General features: G+C 38.5%; 1 protein-coding gene across 2 annotated transcripts in view; it reads left to right on the plus strand.

Moving 5' to 3' along the window:
- Positions 1-23,474, plus strand: part of ANK3 (ankyrin 3) — a 374,167-nt gene that overhangs the window by 51,543 nt on the left and 299,150 nt on the right. The window contains exon 1 of one of the 2 annotated variants that reach the window (XM_055721318.1): positions 14,011-14,633. The exons of the other annotated variant lie outside the window; for it this stretch is intronic. Coding sequence (XP_055577293.1) covers positions 14,571-14,633 — 63 coding nt within the window. The 5' untranslated portion in view covers positions 14,011-14,570. Of the gene's footprint in view, positions 1-14,010; positions 14,634-23,474 lie in introns of those variants that run through there. 2 annotated transcript variants of the gene reach the window in all.

The raw sequence follows: 23,474 nt of genomic DNA on the forward strand, positions 1-23,474 counted from the left end.
CTAGTCACTTTGAAGCAGTCTGCTTAAGAAATGCTGATGGCTTTGTGCTTCTTGTATATAGAAACTACCCTATTTTCAAACATCCTGCCAGTAGCAGAACTGCCAGACTTCCTTGGAGCAGGAGGCAGGGTAGTCTTCTGCCAAAGCAGAGAGAAGAAGCTGTTGAGATGGGAGGTGTAATGTTCATTGCAAATTTTTCAGCCAGGTCAGAATTGTGAAAGGATTTCATCCCTTCTTTCTGTCCCTTGAGATAAAGGTGACGGAGTAAGATTGCTAGTAATCTGAAGAGTATGAGAAACCGAAGGAGAATGGCCCAGAGGGGTTTAGTAGAGGATGAATCGAAAGCATTGGTGCCTGTGAAGGGGAAATGCAAACTGTAGCTGCTCAGCCATGGTAATTTATGACCAAGGAGGGAACTGGCTGGAAGCAGGAATGCCAGAGACAGAGGGGCTCCCTGTACAGGAGCGGCATTTCTGAATTTCTGAATATGAAAAGCTGAAAAATGGATAATGGGGAGAAGTCGAGACAAAATCATGAGTGTTCCATGGTACGATGGATGAACGCTACAGAACTGCCATAAGCACTGATCCCAGGGGCTGGTGTGCATGCAAAGGCAAAGTCAGATGTGTGACCAAGGTGGCACATGGAGGGAGCTGATGTGTATATGGAAAGCATGTGGAAGAGACAGATGAAAATGGAGTGGTTCGTGTCAAAATTCCTGGCCAGTATGAGGTTTCAGTGGCTGTGCTGGGAGACGAAACATTGCACATGCAAATTGGGAAGAGGCAGGTGAAGTGCTGGAAGAGAGAATGGCAAATAACACTAATTCAAAGGGAAAATAGAGGAAGGAGTGAGCTGGAGGAAGAGCAAAAGGAAAAGGTGATAAAGTTACTTTTAAATTGCTTTTGCAAAGAATAGAATGCTTACTGTGTAACAGTAGAAAAATGAGGTATGCCAACTCTTACTCCTTATGCATATAGTATAACTGGGTAAGTGTAATAAAGTGAAAGATGGGATTGTACTTCAAGTAATTCCTTTGTCTGTGTTCAGCCTGATAGAAATAATCAATCAGCTGAAAAGCTGTTACAGGAAGTGAACAATGCTGTCCTTTCAGTCATGAAAAATATTGACAACTTGAAACAGTGTTTGCTAGCTAATTGCAGCTTAAAAACTGAATTTTTATGTTAATTGGAGCTATTTCAGTGCTTAAAGTGTTCGTAGTACTTCAGACTTTTCCCTAAACACATGTTAATAATAGAGATGTCTCTATGAAGCATTTATTACATGCCCTGAAGTTTAATAATGAGATGGGGCTAATCAGCTCACTTGATCAGCCATTAAAACTTCCAAAATGGGCTTCTTAAGTATAACGTTTCTACCTAATGGTCATTTGGACTTGCATGTTATGGTAATGAAAGTTAAACTGCTTTTCTGGCTATCAAAAGTCTATAAATAGGAGCAGAAATTAGCTCTGAAGAAGGGCACATGCAGACGGTGAAATGTGAACCCTATTAATGCAGCATATGGAAAGTTGTTCCTGCTAATGCCTCCTGTTATCAGAAGGAGTACTGCCATTATTGTTGAAGACTCCTGTGGTCCTCCTTGCAGCAAGAAGGTGCTGTAAGTGCTGCAGTATAAATAGTGTGGAAATGGCACGTGGATAATGTGTAAGGATTTGTCCTGAGAAAAAGCCAGAGGGCGTGACCGCTGAGCTGGAAGGATCCTTTGAGCAGGAATGCTAGTTCATGCGGCCCAGCAAAATATCAAGAAAGTGGGTTTATTTTTCTTTCTGGTAATGATCTGTTGGAGTTATCTTGAGGGCTTAACTAGTGAGCTAAGTGAAAAGTAATACTAAAAAAGATTATCTTAAGGTCAAAGTCCAAACTTCCAGTGCTCTCTTGCTGTTGATTCTCCTGCTTAGAATAGGAACATACATTTAAACCAAACCTCTTGCTGAAATTTTCATTTGACACGTCTAATTTTTGGTGAGATCAAAGCTACTACTGAGGGCTTGCTTCTCTTGAGAATTTTCAGATTAATGATAATTCAATTAAATAATGAATATAAATAAGAAAAATAGGGAAATTAATTTAAGAACTTAATAGTTCATCACTGTTATAGTAAAAATTGTATCTATGTCTCCTTTGATGCTCTGTGGCAGCTACAGTTGTTGATGCATGGAAAGAGCTTTTTTTACTCTAAGATGCTTTCATGGCTATAATAATTCACCTATTGTGAGCTTGAAAAACTTGATGCTATTTTTTTTGACACCCATATTTACAGTTTTAGAAAAGCAGTGTGTGTTTAGGGAAATTATACCTGAAACTGAAGTTGACCAAACATGTTTTTCACTTGTGAAGCAAAATATCCTTAGAGAAGAAAGCCATTTATAATAGTGGAAATTGGTGTGCCCAATTTGAATTAACAAGGAAAGATTGATTGAAAGATTAATAGCCTCTGTTTTCATTCTGGAAACTCAGTCTATGTTGGTGGTGTTGAAACAGAAGTCAGTGTTTTTATTTATGTTGTATGGATCACTTCCACCTGTGAATTACAGGTTTTTAACAGTTTTGACTAGAAAGTTGCAAGTTGTACTCACACATGCTCTAAGCACCCTTGTGACTTTTACCTGCTATGCAGCAGAATGATACTAAATGTGATGGAAAAATGCTGTTTGGATGCCAGAGGAGCAGATCTTTTAGAATATTCCATGTTTGAATCCCATTTGATATGACGAAGGGGGTGTGAGCAATGGTACTTACGTTAGCAGCTCTCCACGTAGAAACAAGGTGGTGGAAAGCCCTTGGAGAACAAGGAAGCTAAGGATCCTCAGACAATGAGAAGGAAAGAGGCTTTCAGCTTCTTGCTTACCTCTCCAGTCAGTTTCCTTGTGTTATCTGGGAGCTAGAGGCTGTTGTGATCTTTCTGTCATACGCTTTAGCAGACCTTTGACTTCCACTAGCTCATTGAGGGGCTTAAATGATGCCTGTTGTCCTCTGTTGACGTTTCTTTTTTCTGCATCTTGAAGAAGTGTGTGTTCTTCCAGCAGATACTTTTAGACCAGTACAGTGGTTGTGACTGCTAATGGAAGACTGAAAACAGAAGAAATAACTACAAGCTCAAGAACAATGTCTGGATAAACAAACAAGAACTCCCAATGAAATCAGCAACAAAAAAAGGTGCTGAAGTGTGTTTAACCAGTGCTTATAAGCATCAAAAGCCACCTCACAGGAGAGTAACAATGCTGTAAATGCTGTGCAGTTAAACAAATGTGTGATGAAGAAATACACAGGCTAGAAGAATGTAGACAATGGTGCCAAATGCAGCAAAGGTTTCCCTAGAAGCGTGCTTTTGTTTGATTCAGGACTGGCACTGCAGAAAATTCCCAAGTTTCATGTGCATATTGCTTGGATAATTGGTGAGTCCTGAAGAGTATTTGAACAAACATTTTGTACAGTAAAATAAAATACAGTTTGGAGTGCTAGGGAAAAGAATATGTTCAGTTGAGTAAGATTGTAACAGTGTATTGGCATTCAAGAAAATAAAAAGTGCTTTTAAGTGGAAACTCCTGACCAGAAGGGGTTTCCTTTAATATCTTTGTGCCTTGATAGGCAGAAGCTTTTCTGTATCTACGAAGTGTGTAGTTACCTGGCTTTCCCAGCAGAAATAGTTGTTTTCTTTAACCCTGAAAACCTTTTGATACTGGAGGTAATTACCCCTTAATAGGACAGTGAGTTGGCAATGGGATTGTAAGAAGTGGTCTAATGACCTCTTCCTGTCTTCGGTTTTGGCTAGGACACTCTACCCTTTCAGGTATTTTCTAAAAGGAGTGCTGGAACCTTTTCAGAGTCTGCAGAGACTCTGGAATCCCAGCAGTGAGGTTTCTGTACGTGCAAACCAGTAATGCATCAATATTACTTGATGTCAGTTTTGATCGCTGCCACTTAAATAATACAGTATTGTGAAGGGTGCTAGCTAAATAAACTTTATCCTCCTCATCCTATTCTCTTGGAGACATCTGAATTGTAACTACTGGTCTTCTTGATTCAGGGATCATGCTTTCTTTTTTTAATTCTCTGGCATCATCTACAAGGTTCTTTGAACCCTGTAACGCTCATTTATATATTTTTTTAATTCTTCCTCTATATTAGAATTACTATATTTTTCATGTTTGTAAACTTATAGATTAATCTGAAAGGAAATATAGCCCAAACAATTACAAAGAGCTGTTCAGCAGCAACAGAGGTTATTTGTTTTGTGTGGATAATATGAAAGGAGATTTAACAGAACCCATTTTCCCCCAGGGACCTACTTCTGCAGCCTCATACTGCATTGTTTCTATTCCTGAACAACTCTTCAACTCTGTATTTAGCAAGTTATTGAAACACTTGGAAGTGAACATTTCTGGTGGGCTATACATTAAATGTACAGCAGAGGTAAATTTCTCCTTTCCAATAGCCTGGCAAAGCTATCATATTCAGTGTCCCTTTCAGTTGTGTAACTCATGTCATAGATGCAAAATTTACAAGATGTGAATCATTACAAATTGTTCTGTTGTGTTCTATGCAGCCTGGTTCATGAGTCCAGAAAGACAAAGTTATTCTCCTTTTCTGCTGCTTATGGTCACCTAAGCATGCACCATCATAAAAATTGCAGATATGGAACTCTAAGCCTTAAGTGCACATTAGGTATTGCTTTGCATTTGTAAGACTGATATACCATAATGACAAAGTGCATCTTACATTTTAGCTATTTAAATGGTGGTTTATTTCCCCCACTCACCTGCCAGCTGAGAGGAATAGGAAAATATACTTGGGATAAAGAGAGCACTTTGGTGATAACCATATTTAACTGACTTTTTCTCCTGTCAATTTTTAGATCTTTCTAAATACAAAGGGTGTTTTTTCTATTGTGCTTCCTTAGGATTTCCTAAATTAAAAATTCTGCAGTTGTCATCAGAAGGTTTAAATGAATGTCCATCCTTCCTTCCTCATGTGCACCTCTAAAGAGGATAATATTGCAGCTTAGGTAACTGTTTTTTATCGGGAGGTTTGTGCAGTGACTCTAGACTGCAGTGGTTGGTGTTCTCTCGTGCAGTGGCTTCACCTTTGCTAGCAGCCAGATGCCCACACAGCCACTCTCTCCTCAATAGGACAGGGGGAAAAACTAAGATGAAAGTTTGTGGATCAAGATAAAGATAAGGAGATCACTTACCAATTACCATCGTGGGCAAAAAAGTCATGAGTTGAGGAAAATTAATTTCTTGCCAACTAATACAATACAGTTGGGTAGTAAGAATGAAAAAGCCTCCCTCCAAAACAGTTTGTTTCAATCTGGTATAGCAGTAAAATAAACCTACTTACAAATGTCAGGGTCGTGAATATAAAGTAGGAGAAAAATCTGTGTTACATTGAAGGAGAATATTGTATATTTGTAAGTGTAATTTCTGTAGATAATGATGATCTTGTGGATTTCTAGAATTTAGTTCACTTTCTGGGACACATTTTCTTCCTTTTGTTTGTTTTTCCTCACTGATGTCAATAAAGATAATATTGACTTTACACTAAATGGAAAGGAGCAGTTTTGGAGCCTGAAACTTGAATGGAGCTGGAAGTTTGATACTTTTTAATACCTTCCACTGTATCTGGTTGTGTTTTATGTTTAATGCCAAGCATTGTTTCCAGTTACCATAGCATCAATTATGAGACGTCATGAAATAATTACTTAATTACGAAGCTTTTTCTGTTCATTATATGAGAAGTTGAAAATCTCTCTTTCTTTTAAAGCTACTCTAATTTAATCACAACCCAGAAACTCAAACTGGCCCTTAAATAAATTTGAAAATACATATTCTGTATGACAGGTTAAATTTGTGATTACAGAAAGTGGACAAGAATACAGTCATGGTCGTGTCCGTCCCTGTTCCCCCCAGTACTTTACTGATGATTTTTTTTCTTAGCTTTTTTCTTATATGGGCTTTTTTCTTAGCTTGACCTTAAAGGAAAGGCAATTTTAGCTGGTGGTTGTCTGTGAGGGGTGTTTGTTTTTTTTTTATTTGTACACTTTAATATAGAATCTGAATCTTTTGTGTAGTTCGGGTTTGAAAAGAGCCTTGGAAGTTCTATAGACATAGGAAAACTGACTTTACAGGTAGTGTTTGTTTTAAAGCTTCACAATGTGTTTTTGGCATAAAGCTCTACATTATTATGGTGGTGTAGATCAACAGACTGTAGAAAGAAATTCTTAATTTTGATTCAGTTCTGTTGAAGCAAATATCTGACAGAGCTTTATAGATGAAAGTTGTTCCTTTTGAGCTGTATCTAAATTGCTTTCATAATTGCAAGTAGAAGTGAACATTTTTAACTGATAGGTGCTGACCTAGGGCAGCTTAAAATGATTCTGAGAATGTTCTTAAATTGCTGGTTTTTGTAAAGAAAAATGTTTCTAGTGCATACAGTACATATTTTCATGTTGGGAAGAGATGAAACACCAAATCACTTCTATAACTTACATGAGATTAAAAGAAAAAAAATCATACCAAAGCAAAAAATTTGTTGTTACTAGATGCTGAAAGTCCCTGGGACCCTTCAGATTATGGGCACAGTGATAGAGAGCACAGAGTGTGCCTCTGTATTTCCAAATGATCCATTTAATGTGTTTTCCTGTTAGACCTCTTACCATGCTCTGATCTAGTCTCTCTTGCCTTTCTATCATTGGTAATTTTTTTCCCATCCATGTATCTTCTAATGAGAGAAATCTAATAATGGTCAGCATACAGCCTTGAATGTAAATAAGATATGGCCTGTTTGGTGCTCTATGAAATAATTATGGCCAACATTTCACCTATTTTTATATGTATTGTGGCTGGGCAAAAGAATTACTGCTTTCCTTGTTGGAGATTTAAAAAAAAAAAAGACAACAACCAAACCCAAACCAATCATTTGCTTATAAAGGAAAACAGCTTAATTTTTCAACACTTTTTCTTGCCTAAAACATGGCAGTAGAAAGATGTTGTATGAGAGGAGTGGGAACAACCCCTCTCTTTTTCCTTCCACCCCCAAATATTTTTTTCTTCGTGGTATTTTTGTCAGAATTGCAAAAGAACTGAAAAATCTAAAGGAAAATTTCCCCTCTGGAGGGTAGAAATTCTAATTTGATAGCCTATATAAACTGATTAATCTCGGGATCATATTGTTGGATAGCTGTCTGTATGCAAATATAAACAGATTCATACAGATAATGTTACAGTAACGGTATAGACTAGATCTCATCTGGGTATCAAATTCTGGGATTTTCTTCTTTAATAGGCACTTGGGCAGACGACTGTTAAAAACTTGAACGTCAGCTACTGTACACACTTAAGGCACTGTTGGGCACAATAGTCATGACACTAGAAGTAATTTTTGTGTTTATATTCCTCAGTGGAAACTTGTAAGTTTGAATGTTACACATTTTTCAGTTAGGGCTATGACTTAATGCTTTTCTTGCAGTTTTAAATTGGTGTTTATAGTGGGTACATATGATATAGTTTAAAATGAAAGGTAAGAAATTAAGAAATTGTCACCTAACCAAAATATCATGAAGCACATTTTTCTCCCTAATTAGGGAGAAAAGCTGCTAGATACTCTTACTCTGTTGTTGTGCTCCAAATGTGGTCCCAAAGCAGAGCTGCTCCGACACAGCTTTTTTCCCTGTGTTTAAAAACGGCTTTTCTCACTGCTGCTGCTGTGATACCACCAGTAACATTCAGATGAGTGTCTGGCTTAAAAAAACCCCAACCTTTCAGCCTGAGGCCTTAGAATCAAAGCTAAATTTGGGTTGTTCAGCACATACTAGTTCAGTGAATTTGTAGGGTTGTGTGAATAATCTGGCATGAAGGCTTATACCATTTTCCTGGCTTGTGAAGCTCCTGTCTTTTTTTTTTTTTTTTTTTGTGACTGTCAAAATAATCATTCTGGGGAATAAAAAGGCTGTATGTGCACCTATGTATAGAATTGCTTCACCTGTCTCTTACCTTCCGCTGTCCCACATACTTGTCTTAATGGGGTTGGTGTTAGGCTGGGTTTAATATACAGCAGCCACAGAGATGTGCTGTTGTTGGGCACTGTTGTCTGATCACCAAACTGGCAAACCCCTGTAACGACATGGGACCTGACCAGCTGGCCTGATGGCTTACTGTGGGGGAAGCACCATGGCAAGGTGACAGATACCTGCCCTCGGCCATGGTGCTGCTACACAGCCTGGGGAGAGGCAGCCCCTTGCCTGGCTGGTGTCCCCTTGTACCCTAAACGTAAAGGTGGGAAGGCAATGCATGCTGGAAAGCCTTGTGCAGGCACGCAAACTTCTGAATCCTGTCACGGTTCCTGATGTAAAGGCACCTTGAAATACATAGTCTGAAAAATTGCTTTCTAGGGTGGGGCTTCTTTGCCCCACACTCTGGTCCTGTGGAAGTTTGCCCCAAATGGGCTGCTGTCACTCCCATCCTTCTACATGTTTTTATGGACAGCAATATGCATGCTTAGTGTAAAACTTGCCATCTTAATGTAGTAAAATGGTCTGTTTTTCTAGTTTAAACCTAAAAGAGCCCCTATAAAATAACAGGGGTTAAAAAAAAAAAAAAGTATTGTGGAATAATATGAAAGGAGTGGAATCAAAACCAGAATATATCATGAAGTGTCTCAGCAGGTAAGCAGGGATTTACAGAGCTTGGATATAAAGTATGTTCTTTTCATGTAACTATTTCCAAGCACAGTTGGCAGAGAATTAATTTTGCATCAGCTAACGAATTTTGTAGGACTTTTGTGGTATGCCTCTTTGCTCCCTACCTAATTTTTGGTTTGGTATCCACTTGTTAATGAATTGGAATTCTTACAAACTTCAGTTACTGAGGGATGTCTCCAGGCAAGCTAACTCAGGGAGGTAGCGGAATCACTGTCCCTTGCAAGTGTTTTGAAAAACATGTAGATGCGGTGCTTAGGGACATGTTTTAGGCGTAGGCTTGGCAGTCCTGGGCTAACAGTTAGACTGGATGATCTCAAAAGTCTTTTCCAACCTAAATGATTCTGTGATTCTAGTTTACCCCTTTAAGGGACCAAGGGAAGGAATTTAATTTCTTAGCTTTCTCTTTCTCTGAGTAACTTCCCAGCCACTCTGGGCTTCACTCCCAGACTCCCTTCAGTTCCAACCTCAAGGGATATGTTTGTCCTCGAGGCTCCTAAATTCAGTTAGCTAACAGATGTTAAAGTAATTGTGAAGACAAGACAGCTTGGTTTTGATTCACATAATCATCTCATGTTCAGCCCTGTACTTCAACACAAATTTCAGTTTATTAACCTGAGTTAAAACCTGGGTTACTTTGTTTTTGCTTCTACTTTATTTTCAGTTAGCCTTTCTGAGATCAGAATAGATCTTTTTTTCAATGTACGTACATACTTTTCCTCCTGATAAAGTTGTAGTAAATTCTTTCCTGATGGCACAGGAGAACGTGTAGCTCTTTACTGAGAGTTTGATCAGAAAACTTTTCTTTCTTATGGGTTTAGTTGACTTCTGCTTCTACCCTGGAATATTGTTCCAGGTCTGAATTGATGATACGCTTCCATTTAAAAGGAGAAGGGGAGATCAAGTGGGGCAATGCTTGCTTATAGCATGTGATTTTAGGCCAAAAAAATCTTCAGGCTGGTATTTGAGTCTAGAGTGAGCTGTCAGTAACCAGGCATGGTTACTAAATGGTAACCACTACTCTGTTCTCATAATATTAGCCTGAAGATAAACTGGTTTTGAGTTGGTTTTATGTTGACATGGGATAATGGACTTTATGCATGTGCACCTTTGCAAACAAGAGCAGACTGGTAAATCAGATGTGTTGGAAGCCTATTAGAAGTTAATCAAGTCAGTAATGGTAGTATTTGAATCATCATTCTTTAAACTGTTATTTTGCTCCAATTATGGGATTTGAAAAGCAATTGAGACTGACCTCAAAACTTTTTTCTTTTAATGTTTTCACAAAATGCTTCCTTTCATATTTGAAAGAAAAAAAAAAGTTGTACATAAAAAGGTTATGACTTTTGGTTTTAATTTTGTTACAGAAAGAGGATGAGAGTTAATTTGCCATCCACCCTCTCAGCACAAATTCTATTCCTGTCTAGGTAATACTTGATTTAACCTTGAATTTTGGCTTATCATAGCATAGAATATTTCTTGAGGGGCAAGAGGAAGTACTAGCGGTCCATCTGCAAAGTGGTCTTAAAGTAAACATTGAACGCCACAAGCTCTTGTTAAATTAAACTTGTGGATTTCTGCACATATAGAGAGCAAGCTGTGTTTTCATCTGCCCTGCTTTCTCCACATTCTTAGTTCTTTAGTAGACTTTGGAAATGCTTGGCTATTTGCATTTGGATGTTGTTTTGGTAAAGCAAGTAACTGTCATAGCTGTTCTTTTTAAAACCCATTGCACACAGTTACAAAACAGGTTACCAATAACAAGTTGCGTACCCCTTGCTTCTTGCATGCAAGTCACTCTACTTTATAAATAGAACTGTACTGATAGACAGAACTTGGCCTATCCTCTTGTCCTCTTATGCGAGTTATTTTGATTTAAAAATAGAACTGTCCTAGAACTGATATGTATCAACGAGGTTGTGAAAGTTCATTTCTAGACCCTATGTAATTAAGCAGTAAGTTACAGGGAGCAGTGTGTGTGTTCTTGTTGATAATATAAAGATTTTAAAGTACAGTAGTATTAATTTTGGTTTTTCTCTTCTGCACGTTGTTCCTTTGCTGTAGCTTATCAAAACAGACCCAAAATATACATGTCTACTTCCACAAAGAAGTAACTCTTCTGAACATTATAAAAAAGAAAATGGTCCTGTTAGCAAGGACTGTCTAAATAGCAGATTTGTAATTTATTGAAGTGCTGCCTTGATCATAGCGGTGTAGCAGTATGTTTAAGCATAGATTCTTTCTGAATGCCAATGCTTCATTTGCATATTTAAGGTAATTCTGCATTGGTATTGCATTGCCTTAATCTTGTTTGCTTTTTTAAACTTGGAGCTCACTTATAAAAGTTTAAATCTTCCTTGATTTCTGTTCTTTTTCAAAAAATCATAGTTGGTTGGTTTTTTTCATTTGGGTCTTGTGCTCATGGCAGTGCTTTAACATGTATAAGAGACTTTTCATGGATATTTGAAAATCTTAATTTTTTCAGGTAGTCTTGTTTGACTTTGCTCCTTCCAGTTCAGTTACCTTAGGCATTTAAATACACAGAGTTACACTGAATACGCTAAAAGCCTAGGGATGGAAGAAGGTTAATCTGAATAATTTCTTCAGTATAATTTAGAGATGGATGTATGTGAACAGTCGCTTCATAGTAGTTTTACTATTAAAAGTAATATATGGACTCTGCAGAAGATTAAAGTTGAAAGGCATGACTTGAAGAATCTGGTTTTTCTAAAAACCTTTCCTAAGAAATCTCTTGTATATTTCTGTTAGGTATTCTTATATCTAATACTTATCTTCTCCTTCTGTCATAGTGGCTTTACCTGGAGTAAAAGAACTTGACAAATCTTTTGAGGTAAGGAGGAAATAAAAAAAAAAAAAACAAACCAAACCCTCATAAAAGGGTCTAAATGTTGACACATGAATGACTGCTTCAAATGATGGAAGATTCATTACATTTCTTTTCAGCCGGGTTGCTATGGTTAGCTGAGCAATATGGGGGGAGAGGAGTGTGAGAGCTTTTCCTACCTCTCAGAGCATCTTGTGACTATAAAATTCTTCTATTCCTTATCTGGATTTTTCCTTCGTGTTCTAAATATACCAGTGCTTGGGAGATTACTCATTTTTGTGAAAATGATAGAGAAAACAGGAAAAATTAGAGGGGTTCTGAAGTAGGTAGCTGCTGAAGGTATTGATGGTTCAGAATAATTAAGTGGTCTGTGAGTTAGGAATAGGACATGAGTCCTAAAACCAAATAAGCACAGTTTCCATCTCATGGGCTGGACTCAGAGGTACACAGCTTAATAACTGAGGTTCAGTGGGAACCTGTGATATTCTTCTGCCTTCATACCTGAGCTCAGCGAATGGTTGGAATGTGTCAGCTTCTTGATTGCTAACACGTTGCTCTGGGAAGAGGCATTTTTTTCATTTTTACTCCTGAAAAAGCCTGACTGTTCCTTATGACCCTTTCATTTAAAAAAATGACTTTATATGCATATGATTAGCTAAGTATGCCACAAATTACAGAGCCTTTCTTCTAGCTAGTCAGTTTAAAGTATTCAGGCCTTAATTTGTTTTTAGAAGACACACTTGAATTGTACTTGAACTCCACCTGTTTGGACTTATTTCAGAAAACAGTGCATTGTCCAGAGGGATGCACACAAAAATAGCCTCAAAGAAGGGAGGTTTGCTTTGCATGCGCATTAAGATAGGATGGTATTTTGAGTGTTTAAGTGTTGTTTTACCCACTGTTAACCAGCAGAGAGCACTTTAGTTTATAACTTAACATCTATAAAAAACGTGAATTTGGGAATGGCTGGTGTTTTTTCTTTCTCTGAGACAGCCATTAAAAACAAACTGCCTGTGAAAAATAAATTTCTGGTTCTGTGTATTATTACTTGTGTGTGTTCTGCACAAAAATACTGCTTTGTAAGTATAAATTTTATTGTATGCCAATGACTTAAGGGAAGATTCAAGGTAAATTTTATCAATAATCTTGTGATAGTGTTTGTTGAAACTCTGCACCTTATGAAGTACAGTTCCTCAAAATATTAACCTTACCAGGCTGACATGGAGAATTATCTCCCTAGTTTGGAGTCCCAGGTTCAGATGCCACCGGTTTGTTTCCAGCACATGAAGACTGTAAGCACAAGAACTTGTTGCCAATATACAGAAAACAGCATCTGAGTGATGGTGCTGTTGTGGTTGCTTGCTGAAATTCTTTTGTAGAGAATGATACAAGGAGAAAGCTTTGAGGCCAATAGCATTATGAATCGGTGCATTAAATCTTTTCTTAGTCTATGGTATGCATGTTGGTTGTCATGACTGAAAAAACTACTTAAATTAGGGTGAAGGGTGGGAAGAATGTGAAAAGATAGGAGGCAGGAGGATCCTGATATGGACCTCCATCTCCCCCAAGCAAACCATGTGTTAACTGGAGGCTACCTGTTTAAAAACAAAACAAAAAACCAAAACACCACAACAAAACAACCCCCCTCATTGTCACCTGGCACCTCTGATGTGACTAGAGTCCTCAGAAATGGGCAAAATAGTGTTTTGGTAACCCAGGCCTACAGTATGAATGCAATGGATGGGGCTATTGAGTGATGTCTGATACCAGTTCTACCCCACGACCTCACCCTCCCCCAGCTAGCTTGGCGGCAGGGTAGAGCTCCTAAGGAGCAAGGTCGATGTAGGAATCTGTGGACATACCTGAAAAGAGGTGCATAGTCTTAAATGTGGTGATGACATAATCAAGGCACGTGTTGAATGACTGCTGTCATGGCTGTCGGTAATGTGCAGGTTGTGTGTAATGTGTCTTAATGGGCACAGAGGGGGGAGAATTATTGCAATGAAGTCCCTGACCTCTCCTGATTTTTTTTTCTGTGAGACTTGTAGGGAAGTAGCCAAAGCATTCTGCAGAGTAGGTCACAGCATGTGGAAACATGATCTGTAACCTGCTAGTCGTGCACATACATGAAGCACGTAACACTTCTGTGAGAGCTGCTTTAGTAGAGAGACCGTATAAATCTTGTCATAGGAACAGGCATACAAGGGAGGAGCAAGCTCCCTCAGGCAGCAATAGTTGTAAATAGGTGTTTTGCTGAAATATTGTTGCTGCTTTTGAGATGAATAATTAATATCATAAACCTTATTGTTCAGAGTGGCAATTTGCAGGTCATTTGGATGGGGGATATGGAGCTGTTGAAAACATAAACATCTCATCTAGCAATTTCTTCAGCAGCGTGTTGTGCCTTTTATTGTTTGAATCTGCCTGGGAGTGGCTTTAAGATCCAGTAACCTGATCTTTTATCACTCTTGGAGGCTTCCTTTTCTGGTATGCCCTGATGCATTCAACACATGTCGGTATTGTACGCGACCGGCAATTGGAGCAATTCAGGTTCACTTTCTCTGTCTGCAAGAAACGACAAATCATCCGCTGGTGAATGCTTCTCAGACTTGTCAGCCGTCTGCAGCTAATTTCTGTGTGGCTCATCAACCCCATTTAAGAGACTGGAATCGCCGTGGATGACCAAGCTAGAAAACGTTGACAAGATCTTAGGAGCAAAGGCTAGTTAAGAATGAGAGGAAAACTGCTTTTCTTTGGAGGAATCAGGCTGATGTGAGAACACCCAGTTTCTCACAGAGGAAAACAGAGCAAGGCTATGAGCAATTCAAGGCTGTGCAGGAGGAGCAGAGACTGCCTTTAAAAAGCAGTTATTCTATTACTTGTCTGAGAAACGTCAGCAGATGGACTTTGGTTACCGTGCTGTGAATATTTGCAGTGGCTTTGCATGTTGGAATACAAGCAGTGATATCTTTTATTTCCCTTCCCCTGTGTATTTACCTGCTGAAAAATGAGTGAAGAAGCAAAGGAGAAAAATGCTAAACCAGCTCACAGGAAAAAGAAAGGAAAAAAGGTAACTCCCTGTACAGACAGTCTGCTGTAATGCCTTTTTTTTTTTTTTTTTTTTTCTCCTTCAGTCATTTTGTGTTCTAGCAGTTTGCTTCTGGGTGTGAAGTGGCTTTGGTTTGATAATTTGCTTAGAATAAAAATGATGGTAGGATCGGGATGGTTTTGTTTATGCTACATGGTGATGGGTGTGTTCTTTGCTAGAATCAGTAATACCATCACAACTCAGTTGTTTTGTATTATTTAAATATTCCAGTATTTAAGTATATGTTAGTTATAGAATTTCAATGTGGTTATAGTTTTCATAGTGTATTCCAAACACAGGGTTAACAAGTAAACAAGTATCTAAAATGAAGCCTTTCTTGAAGGAGCAACTGATAATCAACATGTGCTCTTGTAAATGAATATTATGGACATTGCTAAGAAAAGCCTGTTTTACAATAAGCTTTTACTTTTTAAAAAGCTACGTTTTTTTACTGTATGCCACTTTGATCAGTTTTATATATTTTTGGGGACTTGGAAATATTGTGATTAAACTAAACTCTGGCATAAAATTCCAGTTTCAGTGGAACTAATTTATGTTATGGTTCAGGTCTTTTGCTTAAGAGTGTGCTTAGAAAGACAGATTTGATTATTACCTTCTACATTGCAGTCTTTTGCTTTCTTGATATTCCATGTAATTTCCCTTCCCATTGTGAAATGGATTATTTTCACGTGTTTACACCCAAGAGTTGGATTGTTAAATTTAGGAAGCTGACTTCTTCAGGTACTTCTCACTCATAAATATTAACTCAGTATATTAATTTATAATGCAGTTTTCCTTGAGCACTGTAGAAAAACACGTCTGAAAGGTTTATCATTGTTGCATAGAATGTACTCAGACTCCCACCCTTTATTTTCTGAGTGTATGTTTGCCTTCCTACCACATGAAAGTGTATGACAGCATCATAGTTAATCCATTTCCTTGGTGAAGGATTCAGTATAGATTGTTGAAAAAGCAAATTAAACCAGATTGGCCCTTCTATTCTCTCAGAACTGCAAAGAGCAGCTTTTGGAAGGAAGCAGGGAAAAATATAATTGAAATCACTTTCAATGGTGAATTAGGATACCTTCCTAACAGACAAAATGCTTCCGTCAGTTATGATAGATTGCCTCAGGACGAGAAGATTGTCTACAACTAAATTCTGGGGTGGGTTTTAAATTTTGACTACGTTAATATTTTTTACTATATTATACAAACTATTTTTATGGTGTTCAACAACATAGCTGTAGTTCTATACCACACATCAAGTTTTATGGTTTAAACTCACATAAATCCATGTCTTGTGGAGGACCAACCCAACAGCCAGCAAGGCAGAGCAGCCCAGGTGATTTAGGATTAAGCCAAGTTTGGAGTCTCACCTGTTATTCCAGCAATGGCTTGAATAAATCTACCTGTATCTTCTCCTCATGAAGGTGATATTCTCTGTGGGCAGGAGGCCACAGGTGCCCTGTCCAAATCCACCCTCTGCTGATGGGTACAGTGTGTCATTGGTCTTGGGGGAGGCGGGTGGGGGAAGCTGTCAGACACGTTTATGTTTGTGAGCCGCTGCTGTGAGCATTGGAGGCCAATGGCACAGCACTCAGTTGATGTCTTGCGAAGTAACGGTAAAGCCTGCCCTTCTCTGTGCGTTGAGCTTCACTACGTGAGCTGTAGCTGACACTAGGGCGTGACTGCAAACCTTACATTTCAATATGGAGTGACTAGAGCTTTTTAAACCTGCAGAAAGTGTTGTTTCACTGCTCTGTCTGATTTTTCTTCGTGCTGTTGGAATCGTTGAGACTGCTGTGATATGCTGCATCAGGATGAGGTGTGTCCCTTGTGACTAGGGCACATTAAGGCTGCTCACGTGTCAATGCTAAACACAGGCTTCAGCCAGAATGTGTCCAATGGCAAGTAAACTACTCTGCTTTTTTAAACAAGAAGCAGACATTTCTTCTGGTCCCAGTAGAAATTTTCCCTTTTCAGTTCATTGGGGAGGGTTTTAAGTGCACTGTTTTGATTCAGAAGATGAATCTCTGAATGGCCAGTGAAGAAGCACTTAGTTAACTCCAGAATGCTCTCCAAGAAGAGTTTGATAAACAAATGGTGTTTGGCTGTAAACTCCTGAGCCAGGTGAAAGCTTAACTGGGTCTGGGATTCCAGTGAGTTACACCACCTGTCCATCCTAAATGTAGGTATCCTGAACTGGGTATTTCCATGGCTGCCTTCCTGTTCTCTTCGGATAGTTCCTGTCTTGGCAGCTGTGCTTTCTCCATATTTAGCCTTTCCCTCGCCTTCTGTCGCATTTATCTTCAGAGCTGAGTCTCCTTCTTCTCTTTGACTGCTGAGGTACCCATTCATATCCTATACCCTCTTCAGCAACTCTTGTTTTTCCTGTTTTTACACAATTTCTGAAATAAAACTACAGGAAGAGGAGGACGACAGCAATGGAGAGATCACACGGTTTGCTATAGGGAAACCACAGTCAGTAGTGTGTGTTCTGATTTTCCAGAGTTGTGTGATTAGGATGTACCACAAAACCAACCCTTAACCTGGCAAACGATGTCTCCCTTCTGAGAACAAAGACATGCAATAACTGTGCATTCAGAACAGATCAGCAAAAGCAGATTTCCCCCAAGTATGTTGAAAATACCAATCCAGATGGAGAGGATGAAAATAAGAAACAAATTGGGAGGTGTCACTGAGATTATTTTTTTTTTAAAGGGTGGACAATTTAGATGAAAGCAGAACAATATTGTGTTTAGCACTATAGGATTAAGTAGGGATACAGCTTTCAAAGGATGATGAAGACACCACATCAATATTTATTGCTGAGGCTACATGGAACAGGATTAACTCTGATGGAATCAGAAGCCTAATTAGTTTCTCTGTTCCATCCTTCAGGGTTCTGCTCTACCAGCAGCCTGTGCCTCTTGCACTTGAGCTTCAGTTGTCCTGCAATTTCCAGCCATGATTTTACAGAGTCAGTGTTTTGAAACTGTCAAGTTGAATCCCTAGGCGTTATGGAGTGGCTTTATCTTGTATGTTTGTCATCACTTTTCAGTAAATTTTTGAATCTCTATTTCAGAAGGGCATTGCGCTTGGCTGTCACTAGAGATGTAAGCTGTGTTTTGATTTTTAACAAAAAAAGAAGTATTTTTGTCTCTTCTTCAAACTACCAGCATGAGATCAGCTATGAAAATATTTGCGGTCCTCTGAAGCTTTAAAAGAGAATCAGGAATGCATGAACAAGAAATAAATTAGACCAGCTCAAAACTTCTATAGTAGAAGACTTTTTTTTTTTTCAGTTTAATTTTACAGTTATTTGCTGGGTACCAGTCACTTGTGTAGTAGGAAATGTCACCTTAAGCTCTCATGCCAGAAGCTTCACTGCAAATGCATATTTTTTGTTTTGGGGAATCTTTTGTTTCCCTCTTCCCCTGTGCCCTCTAAGATCTTCAAGCCACTCGCACAATTAATGTGCTGTTTTGTCTTTCAGTATATGTGTAGCACAAATCAGTAATGGAAACTCCTAACCAAAATGTCTAAAAAGTTTATTCTTAAATGTACCCAGGAGAGAACTCATGCTGAACTCTTAATGTGATTCTAGAGTAATCTGTGTATTAATTCGCCTTGCTGCCTTAATTAGTTGATCACCATGGTATGATTTCAGCATTGTGTTCTATTGCTTTGTGCAAAATACGAATATGCTATGCAGGGAGAGAAGCAAGCTGCTTATGCCGCAGATTGAAATCAGTGCTTGGGGTCAAAATGTTTAGGGCGGCCAACATCATGATTTTTGGACTAATACAAGGTTTAGCTCAATCCACTTTTCTTGAGCCAGTAGCCTGGGCTCACTGTGCTGGGAACACACTTTGCAATTTCCGCCAGGGAGTATTTGCTCTGTCTGAACTCCAAGGTTTGACTCAGCAGCATTAGTGGCTGTCTCTGGAGGTACTCTTCTGTTGTATTCTGTTGTATTTCAACTGTACTGCATACAGTTGAAAATCTGACACAGCAGCGTGTCTTTATTGGGATGAGAAACTTCAAGGAGTGTTTGTGTGTGTGTGTGTAAAGACACTGAGAGGTCAGAGGTTCTCAGGTGTGAGAAGCCATTCCCTACTGTTGTAGAAATGCAATATCAGTATTGGTCTGGGAGAAGAGTTGTCCCTCTTGTTGTCCCATGGAGCAGGCAGGATCATGCCCTTAATAGACAAAGCTTGCCTCTACTGAAATAACATCACTGATTTCAATTGGGACAATGTTAGGGGGCCTGAGGTCTTGGCATTTCATCCTCATCTGGTCACATGATTCATCTGTGTGTGTATGATTACAGTGGGACTTCTGGTCATTGTTACTCAGCACCTGTGAAGACCAATTTTTGTCACGACAAGATGAGAAATGGTGTTTTGTTTCTCAGATTCATGGTGGTGTCACACTTCTTTCAAAGCTGTCTTTTACAACTAGATTTACTGAGTCGGTTGCTTTAATAAGCCATGTTTATCTGTCCTTAGTTCTCACACACATGTTGATTATTGGGGGAGAATATTCACTACTGTTTGCTCCTGGTGGAGAAGTACCCATTGCTAATGGTAAACAAAATGTTCATAGTAGACTCTTCAAGATTTTTTTCACTTTTAATTTATTCATAAAACTAACTTATTACTTGGAGTGTAAATTGATTTCTAAATTTGGTTTATTCCTGAGAAGCTGAGAAATGAAAATCTGGTTAGATTTGTGAAATAAAATGCAAAAAGACTGTACAAGGAAACTGTGTCTTGTCTTGGTAAATAAGGTTTACACTATGTTGTTAATTTCAGGGTTCTATGGATGAGAAGTGGTTCTTACAGATGTAAATTTGACTCTGTGGTGATGGTCTTAAACCTTAACATGTCAATGCATCCTATGCTGAAAATCTAATTCAGTGGCATGATAAACAGATTTGTTTGGCCTTGCTTGACAAATTCTACTTGTTCATCTTTAATGTCCATTTTATTGATGTGATAAACTCCTAACCTCATATTTTCAGAAGATAGAGAAGAAAAACCAAAGTACAAAAAGCACCTGGAACTTCTGGAAGATACTCCTCATTTGCATATCCAAATAGTAAAAGTCCAAGAACAGTAGAATAAAAAACGTTTTCAATGATTATGACTATTCTTATTTGTGGTGTTTTCTAAAACTTCAGGCATTAAAATAGTGTTTCTTTGAATCAAATGCATTTACATTTTCTTGCCATTTACAGTTTTCTGAATTACCCCAGAAAGTTAAAATGCATTGAATCCTGTCATCTTGACTGGAATCACTTTGATACATAATAATATTACTGTTTTTCTTTTATCAGACTGGAACGAAATAAAGCATATTTAATAGCAAGTTAAGCATCTTATTGATTTGAAATGAGCCATTTCAAATGTTTGTTTTCCCTGGAAAAAATCTTCATTGACATTACCTAACTTCAATAGTATTAGTCAACAGCTCCTAGCCCCTAGGTATATATGGTTAAAAGATTGTAAGTACATGTTATTGTCATAGTCTATATGAAATGAAACAGCAAGGTGTGTTATGTTACTGAATTTTTAACATAATAAGCTCTGTAGATAAGTGACAACTTGTAACCTGAGTGACAGTCTTTCCATTTGCTGTTAAATTACCACTCTTGCTGAAAAGACAGTGATTTTATTTTTTTATCATGTTTTTTTTTAGCAGAGGAATCCTAAATCTTGTGAGAGCATGAAACCTGAGGGAGGTTCTCAGATCCTGTGGCATAAGTTCATCCTACAGTTTTGAGTGTTTTTTCCAGAAAATTCAGGTGTGAACAGTCCTTGTCCTCCTGAAGGGTGGGTCTAGGAAGCAGAAATAAAATTGTGGATAGCATGGATAAATGCTTCAGCTGATTTTATTTTGTTTCCTCTGTGTTCATCAAGTTTTGCTTCCTTTGTGGGGATTTTCCCCTTGTTTCAATGACCCATGTTCCCAGCTGCTGTAGGACCAGTCCTTTCCCCATGCTGTCTTCGTTCTGAGGCCTGTTTTGCCTTTTCCTTCCTCAGTTTCTTTTGCAGCATTTCCTCATGTGCCTTCCAGTCACCACGTGTCCTCCATCAGGAAGCTGATGGCTTGAGTCTGTTTTTGGGTTGAATCTCCTGTTCTCCCAACACTTCCCTCACGTTGAACTGGACGCTTTATAGTGGGTTTCCATCTCTAGGACAGAGCCTGTGTCATCCGAAGGACCAAGGCCCCATGTGAGGTCTGGTTCCTTGGTGGCCTCTCCCAGGTGCAGTGGGCAAAGTGCGAGTGCAACAGGCAGTCTTCCAGGATGGGCTGCATGTGGGTCATTGCTGGTGCCTAATGCTTCAGTTGGAGGACTTCCAGTGCCTTCTGCTCCATAAGCTGGGCACTTACAGTCCAGGTCAGGTTGTCTCCTTTGCAGTAATTCGTTTTAGGTACAATTAGGTTACAGTTAGATTGGATTAGAGAAAGTGGGCTTGTGCTAGAAAAGACACAGTGGATCAGCTTTAGTTACATACTGCAGTTTTGCAGTCATCAGTGGGACAGGAATTGATATAAAAGTTTATGTAATAGTCCTTTATGAAACCACTGTGCAAACTTCAGCTTGCTCCAACTTCAACTTAGAGTCATATAGAGACCTTTTACAGGTTCCTTAGAACCTGAAAAAAGGGTCTTTGTTTAGCATCTGGGATTTCTTTTTTTCTAAACCCTGTGACTGATGCAATGGTAGAATTTAGTAGGTCTTAATGAGAGCACCTAGGTAGGTCTAGTAGGTGTTAAAATGCTTATCACATTTATGCAATGGTTGTATCTTCAATTAGAAATACTTCTATCAATCTGTCAATTACAGATGGAGTAAACTGAATACATCTTGGCACCACCCTTTGACTTCCAGACAATAACCTGTACATCCACGTTACCCTTACTGGGCATGGCCTTGTTCCTCTGTTTACCTCACTTCCACTTTCTGGAGGTGGCGGTAGAACCTGCAACTTTCCTTCATCTCTGGCTGACTGCAGGCAGGAGCAGAGGATGGTGCTCTGCAGTTTCAGGGCCTAGAGAGAGCCAACACCCTGCTAGGAGGGAACTAGCTCCATCACGTTTTTGTTGAAAGTACCAATGTATCTTAGTAAGGAAGAGATAATTAGCAAAGTAGGCAATTTACGGTTTAAGCTGAAAAAATAGAGGGTTTTTTCTTACGTTTTTAAAGCCCTGTATTCATAGCAAATGCTGGAGCCAAGGTACCATGTCTAGCTGTTGGATCTTACACTTGCCAGATATGTTCAGTGTCAGGTTTTAAGTCTTAATGCTATATAAAAACATTTTATTAAATTGGTGTTAGGTCCTTATTTCAAGTGATGAAGCTTTTAGTATCTGATCAAACCAACAATATAATGAATTCACCCTGGTCACTTTTCTAAACACCTCAGATGTCAAGTTTGGAATACGAGCAATAGTTAAATACTTTATGGAAGTAGTAATAATCTCCACATTGTCTTCCAATTATTTTCTAGCTTGCTAATAGAGGTGCAGGCTGTTGCATTCCACTCATGTCTGGGTGCTGGGTCTGTCAGTTGTAAGTATTTTCTGGATAAACTGAAACAAGCGTGAACTTTGCTATCCTTTCATTTCCAAAACAGTACAGGGCAAACCTAGCCTTTTTCCCTTAACAATGAAGAAGAGGGATGAAGTGGCTGGATGGGAAATATGACACATGGGATATTTTCTTTAGCATTTCTTTGATATGTAATACACACCGTGTCTTATGTCTAAATTAAATGCATAAGTAAGTATATGTAAGACACTTAAAGTGTTACCATCACAGGTTTGTTTCAGGTTTGTGGATATGAAAGATTTTGAGAATTCTCATTAGTGCTTTAGCAATTTGTGAATGTAAACAAGAATTTATTTGTCTGAATAAATTTTTTTTTTAAGGAGTCATTATGTTGTGAAAGGAAGTAATATAAAGCAATGTGGTGCTTCATGTTGTTCACCATTAAGTTTGTTTCATAGTTGTGTTTAAAAGGGAAATAATGTTTAAATGTTTAAAAGGGAAACACATAGTTGTGTTTAAAAGTTGTGTTTAGGGGAAATAATGTTTTTTGGGGTAGTACGGTTATATAACCATTGTGTATTGCTGGTGTGTGTGTGATGTTTTTCTTCTAGCTTGATGTAAGCTTATATCAATGTCAGAATGAATAGATCACTGCAAGCTGTGTTCCTTCTCTTTTTGGATGTGTCATTCATGGAATAATCTGCAGTGAGCAATTTTATTGATTTCAATTTTTTTCTTAGTGAAATAATATGAAAAAGAAAAGTTGAAAAGAACACCAACACTTTGCTGTACTACCTGGTATTTGTGTCACTTCCCCTAATGGCGTTTTTAAGGAGATCCTCTTAGTCAAGGGGTGACTGATGCTTTTAATCAAGGCCATATCACTTATTTCTGTTAGTCGGTTTCTAAACTATAAAGTAAGAATCTTTCTGAAAAGATCCTGAACATATGTAGGATGCACAGTACTGATGAGACCCTGTTAATCTGAACGATTCTAGCATGCTGGAAATTTGTAATTAGCTTGACATTTGTATCAAGGGAGTAAATGGGGATAAGGATAATCTGGGAAAGGAGAAAGTGGTGGAGGAAGTGGGGTTTTCAGAAGATCTGTCCAGTTTTTTGGTTTTTTTCCCTGGGCAGAAGCAGGGACAGGGCATTAGCCCTCTTTTGCTGGTTTCCAGATTTTTTTTGCTTGGGTACCTTTGGCTGGGGCTGTGCCTGTGCCTGTGCTTGTTTGCATATTAAAAGCATATGGATATACT

This window comes from Falco cherrug, chromosome 9, assembly GCF_023634085.1.
Source record: "Falco cherrug isolate bFalChe1 chromosome 9, bFalChe1.pri, whole genome shotgun sequence".
Taxonomy (NCBI): Eukaryota; Metazoa; Chordata; class Aves; order Falconiformes; family Falconidae; genus Falco; species Falco cherrug.